Source organism: Geospiza fortis, unplaced genomic scaffold (genome assembly GCF_000277835.1).
Source record: "Geospiza fortis unplaced genomic scaffold, GeoFor_1.0 scaffold154, whole genome shotgun sequence".
NCBI lineage: Eukaryota > Metazoa > Chordata > Aves > Passeriformes > Thraupidae > Geospiza > Geospiza fortis.
Genome location: NW_005054397.1, coordinates 827367 through 833366, shown reverse-complemented (window position 1 = coordinate 833366; position 6000 = coordinate 827367). Strand labels below are relative to the sequence as shown.

At 46.4% G+C, this 6000-nt stretch overlaps 1 protein-coding gene across 1 annotated transcript in view; it reads right to left on the bottom strand.

Moving 5' to 3' along the window:
• Nucleotides 1–115: 115 nt before the first annotated feature.
• Nucleotides 116–6000, bottom strand: part of MOGAT2 (monoacylglycerol O-acyltransferase 2) — a 28446-nt gene continuing 22561 nt past the window's right edge. Inside the window, exons 3-6 of the mRNA XM_005425822.1 lie at nucleotides 4243–4447; nucleotides 2644–2818; nucleotides 2294–2493; nucleotides 116–270 (exon numbers count right to left, since the gene is read on the bottom strand). Of these exons, the coding sequence (XP_005425879.1) occupies nucleotides 116–270; nucleotides 2294–2493; nucleotides 2644–2818; nucleotides 4243–4447 (735 nt within the window). The remainder of the gene's footprint in view (nucleotides 271–2293; nucleotides 2494–2643; nucleotides 2819–4242; nucleotides 4448–6000) is intronic.

Genomic DNA, 6000 nt, shown 5'->3' with positions numbered 1-6000 from the left:
CCCTACACTATATAGACTGTGTGTTAACTGTGACTATGTTGAGGTTGTGAAGTAGTTCCAGAGAAGGGGGAAACTTGGAGCTAGGTCTCCAAGGTTTCACCTCGCTTAAGGCACCTTATATAAATTCCAGGTGGCTGTCTTCTGGGACATTATATTTAGCTTTGTGCTTCTCAAAGAGCTCAGACAACTCATGTAGGTATTTTTCATGGAGTTGATCAACTTCTTCCTCAGAGGGTTTGTGCTTCTTCTGCACTGGAATTGGCTTCCCAACTGGAAAAGAAGTACAGGAGTTAGGAGGAGTCAGTGTCACTGAACACTTTGCTCACCCTAGCACAGAGCTGAGGTCAGCCTGTCCGGGATGGACAGTTCACTATGACCAGGTATTTCCCGGAGCCTGGGAGATAACACAGCCAAGGAGGGATGGTGGCTCAGATCCTGACCAAGCTCTTGGTCTCCAGGATCACACTGGTCCTTGCCTCAGTTTACCCATCTGCAAAGCTGGCTAATGTCAAAGACCCTCTGTGTAGCCTTTTGAAGTAAGAAGTGCTGTATCCCAATGCAGTCCCAAGAGCTGCTTCTCACATCTCAGATGTGCTGCAGATAAACACAATGTAAAGACAGGATCATATTTGGGTTGGGTTTTCCAACTTGTTTCCACATAGCCCTGGGAATCTGCATTGCAAATGGGGAAAGTGAGGAACAGGGGAGCCCCACAATATTTAAATACACTTGCATTGAAGGTGCTTCCACTTTGCTCAGATTAAAGATTCTGTGAAATATCTGTTTTTTATTAGGAAGCAAGTACTTACTTATCTTTTAAAAATCACATTTTATTCAACAGCAAATCTAGTTATTTTGATTCCTGTCTTCAGAATAGCCTTTCCATCTCCCAGAGCAGAGGACAGTGAAGATCCATGAAGTATTTATTTTGCTCTGGTCTCTTACTCAAATTGTTTTTGTCAAGTGACGGAGGGTTTCAACATGTTATAAGGCTATTCTTCATCCAATTAGTGAAGAGCCCATGTGATACTACACAGCTCATAAAACCATTGAGACAATCCAAACAGGTTCTAATACAATTAGATGTAATTGCTCGTTGTCAAACTTCATCAGTGGTGTAAGCTCCAACCATTCCAAACAGCATTTTTAATTAAATTAATTCACAGAGCATCAGCCACACTGGTGGACCAAGCATGGAGATGTTGGAAAACTTATTCAAAACCAAAGATTTTCTTGAAATCTGGTCTCCCATGGACATGGTCTCTGGTCAAAACGGTTCATCTTCCTCACATGCAAATAGGTTTGGATTTGCAGATTTGTCTGCACAGGACAGTGAGCAAAGCTGCAAACTGCTTGAGTGTTTGGAGAATCACAGAATGGTTTGGCTTGGGTGTGACATAAAGATCATCTCATTCCACCCCCCTACCTTGAATAGGGACGCTCTCCACTAGACCAGGTTGCTCTAAGCCCTGTCCCAGCTGCCCTTGAGCACTTCCAGAGAAGAGGGGCAGCCACAGCTTCTCTGGGCAACCTGTGCCAGGGCCTCACAGCCAAGAATTTCTTCCCAATATCCATTTAACCCTGCCACCCAGTTACTCCATGCCCTTTTCCAAAATCCCCCTTCAAATTCCCTTCGAATTTGCCATTCAAATTCCCCCTTTCTTGGAGGCCCTTTAGGCACTGGCAGGGGCTCTAAGGTCTCCCCAGAGCCTTCTCTTCTCCAGGCTGAACATCCCCAGCTCTCCCAGCCTGTCTCCCACATGCTCCAAGCCTTTGGACCTTCTCCATGTTTTCCAGCAGCTCCCCATTCTTCTGATGTTCTTGCCCTAGAGCTGGAGGCAGCACTGCATGAGGGGGTCTTGCCTGAGTGGGGAAGAGGAGCAGAATCCTCTCCCTTGACCTGCTGGTCCTACTTGTGTTTGTAAAACTGCCTTGGTAGGCGTTTAATGCAACCCTACTGCAGTGTTTTTTGTCACCACGTTGTGGTGTTGGGGTTGTCTGCATCTCACAGGAGCGATGAGCTTGGCCACATTTGCTCTGGGGCTTTTCACAGCACAGCCCAGATGGGCTGGGATCTGTCATGACATCAAACCAGATTGCCAAAACAGTGAGACACAGGAACAGTTTGGAATGCTGCTTTGCAGCGCATTTCTAGCCTACCCCTGCTTGTGCTCTCTGGCATGAGGCTTCAGCATGGCAGGAGGGTGACACAACCCAGGGACTGTCCCTGTTTCCCCAGTTTGGCCAGCTGAGAGTGTCTGGCATCATGTCAGAGTTCTGTGGATTGACTCACCCACGGTGCAGATGGGCCGCCGGTAGGGTATCACCCCAAAGCTGTACTGGAAGATACCTCGTGCATGGAAGAGGGGAAGGGAGATGCCCATGATCTGCTGGAGAAAATGCTGAATCCTCCTCAGCCAGGAGCCCCGGGGATTCTTCACCTGATCAAAGACATCATTCTCCCCAAAGGAAAAGGCAGGGATCAGGGGGGTGCTGCAGGGAATCAAAACCAGTAGGGCGTCATGATTAGCAAAGCCCATTCCAAAACCCCTTCATTCTTCTCCAAAACAGAAACTCCCATTAACCAGCCACAGAGATGAGCACCCCTTTCTCATTATCCCTGGACTCCACCCCCTTCCTCACCCATTCTGGATGGCCAGGCGCACAAATCCCTTCCTGTTCTTCAGCAGCAAGGTGAAGGATCCTGGACGGGCATCCAGAGCCTCCTGTGCCCCACCAACAATGATGGCCAGCAAGTTCCCACCCTCTGGCTTCTGCAGCACGTAGGATGCACTCTCCTTGTCAGAGGGGATGAGGCCTGCAGAGCAGAGAGAAATTAAAAGTAAAACCCACCTGTCTCTGGTTTGCTCTGCACCTTTCCCCCCCCCATAATCCATCTCTGGAGAGGTGCTAAGAATTTTATTTTCAGAGCTGAAAACCTCAGGTCAACTCCCTTAAAAGGTGCTAGATTTGCACACAGCTCTGCTGGGTGAGTACACAATTATCTATCTGCTGTCTGGCAGAAGTGAGAAGTGAGGGAAAAATTTAGGAAAAAAAATAAACACGGAACTAGCTGCACTTGAGTCCTAGAAAAAATCTGTTTCAATTTGTTGTCAAGTGAGACCATGTCAAATTCTGAATAATTCTGATGTCAGAGAAACATTTGCTTTAGGTCAAAACACATGCACGTTTCAGTGGATGGTGCTAATTGAAAGTGGAATTTGATTAAGGTATTTGGTCGTCTGGTGTTGTTTACTCGAATAAGATAGAAATCTTTAATTCAGAAATGAAAAAGCAACACTGTTTTGAATTTTTTTTTAATTAAAAAAAATCCTTATTTCAGGGGCTGAAATAATTTGCACATTAAAACCTCATTGTGAAATGGATTCAATTGACCTGAAAATTAGTTATGCACCCAACTCCAACATTACAGTGACTAAACCTTCCTTCACCTGGGTCATAAGTGTTTCATATATCTCACGGTTTGGATTTCTCCTCTTCTCTGTAAGTACTCTGGCAGCAGGAGCCAGAGTTCATGAGGAAAACAGGGTAATGGATGCCCTGGGGTATATCAGATGGAACTGGATGCCCTGTTTAGCCTATTGAATTCTGCCCACATTCAGCTGGAGAAGTGACCATTGCCAAGCCCACTGCTGAGAGATGGAGGTCATCCTGGCGGTGTCCAAAAATCTCTCAAAACTCCCTTTCACCTCTCTCAGTTTAATTTTTACCTGTCCCTTTTCCTATTCCTTTTCACTACATCTTGCCCCCTGCCACATTCCATTGAAGCAGCATGAACTACTATTTTCATCCTCTGTCCCTGGATGCTGCTTCCCTGGAAGCAGCAGATATTTCAGAAAAAGCATCTTTTTCCTCACAATTTCAAGTCTGAATATAATTTTTTATGGAAAGAAATACAGGAACACCCTGGCCTGCAGCTCTCAGCATTTCTGTTCACAATTTGCTCCCCATTTTGCTGTTCCACAGCACCTGCGCAGTGATGCCCTGAGCACAGAGACCATTTATGGAGTTGAACAACAGAGAGAACAGCAAGGAGGGCAATTTTTAACTTCAGAGGTTTTGGGTTGCCATCTCAAATAGCTGTGTCCATGAATGGGATCCAACTGGCCCCAGATGAGGGAAAACAGACCCTTGACTCCTCCTCCCCGTGCATTTTCACTCTATGTTCCTTAAAAAAGCACCCACACATACTACTGCTGGCCAGAGGCCCATGCTCCTTACCTCCACTCATTATATAGTCCCTGAAGAACGGGAAGCGAAACCACAGGGAAAGCATCATCAGGTGGGGGGTGATGCCTGGGAAGAGTGTGGAAAAGCCAGATGACTCTGTGCAGAAATTGATAAAGGCTCCAGCTGCCAGGACTCCATGGGGATGAAATGCCACCAGGTAGTTCTGCCGAGGGTCCAGCTCTGCTGTCTTCACCAACTGGACACAGAGATGAAGCCAAAAAGTGGTCAGAGTTAGTGCTGTAACCTCAGCAGGGAGGAACACCGGCTATGAAGAGCAGATAAGGTATTCCTGGAGGGGAGTGTCTTGCACCCACCATGCCTTTCAATTGGAAAAGGTTAACTGGAACAACTCCCTCATTTTTCACCGAGATGTATTTCATTGCCCATATTTCCATCTCCTCCTACCCATTGGCCTAAAATTACTTTTCTAATGGCACAGTTAATTTTGTTGCCCTGAACTCATCTAGGTGCTATTGGGAACCAATTTTGTTTAAAATGTCCTCCAATAAATTTTCTAATATGGGGGGGAAATCAAGAAAAGGGTGATTTCTTCCACACAGTACCTCTTGATCCCACAACCAGAACAACAGAGACAGTACATAATCACTCTGGTAGACCTACTACATAGCACAAGCATGTGTCCCACCCAAGAACTTGGTGTGCATCAAAGGTTTATCCCGTCCTGAAGCACGTGCCAGGTGATTCCAGGATGTTTTCACACATGGCAAATTGAAATCTTAATTCCCAGGCATCTAACAGAGAAGCTGATGGTTTCCTTGCCCCTGGGAAAAGCCTGAAGGATGACAGATGTTTGTGCCTGTGTTGGGTGCCCAGGTCCATCAAAGAGCAGTGGATGTCCGCCCAGGGCTGCTGCAGCTTTGGCAGGAGGGAATGGAGAGTGCCCATGCCCAGCATTTTAGGGATGGGCAGCATGGATTGCAGACACAGTGCAGCTCATGGCCAGCCCTTGAGGGCTGGCTAAGCAGCTTGCTAAAATCCTCAGCCAATCTGGAAGTGATATTCAAGCCCGGGATATACTACAAGGGAGAATGGGTACCACAGAACAAGAGGGGATGGTTAAAGGGAGATAAGGGACAACTGGGATTTGATCTCCATGGCACTTGGTATGGACTGCCCAGGGGAGAACAGCTGATGTGACAAACCCAGCCTCCAGCTCTGGCACCAAGACCTTGCCATGCCAACATCTGTGATGGTGGTCACAGGGGTCTTAGGATGAGGGAAGAGACGTAGATCTGACTCCATGTTACAGAAGGCTTGATTTATTATTTTATGATATATATTACATTAAAGCTACACTAAAAAGAATAGAAGAAAAGGTTTCATCTCAGAAGGCTAGCTAAGCTAAGAATAGAAAGGACAAGAATGATAACAAAGGCAGCTGTCTCAGGCTCTCTGAGCCATCTCTGCTGATTGGCCATTAATTCCAAACATCCGCATGAGACCAATCATAAATGCACCTGTTGCATTCCACAGCAGCAGATAACCATTGTTTACATTTTGTTCCTGAAGCCTCTCAGCTTCTCAGAAGGAAAAATCCTAAGAAAGGATTTTTAATGAAAAGATGTCTGTGACAAACATCAGCCAGCATAGCCCAGGCAGAAGCAGGCAAAACTGACTGCTGAAATCTCTGCACCATTTCTGTGGATGCTGAACGCTCACAGCAGCAGGGAAGGATGAATCTTTCCAAGGTTAGTCATCACATCATTTCATCACTGAAAGGGTGGTCAG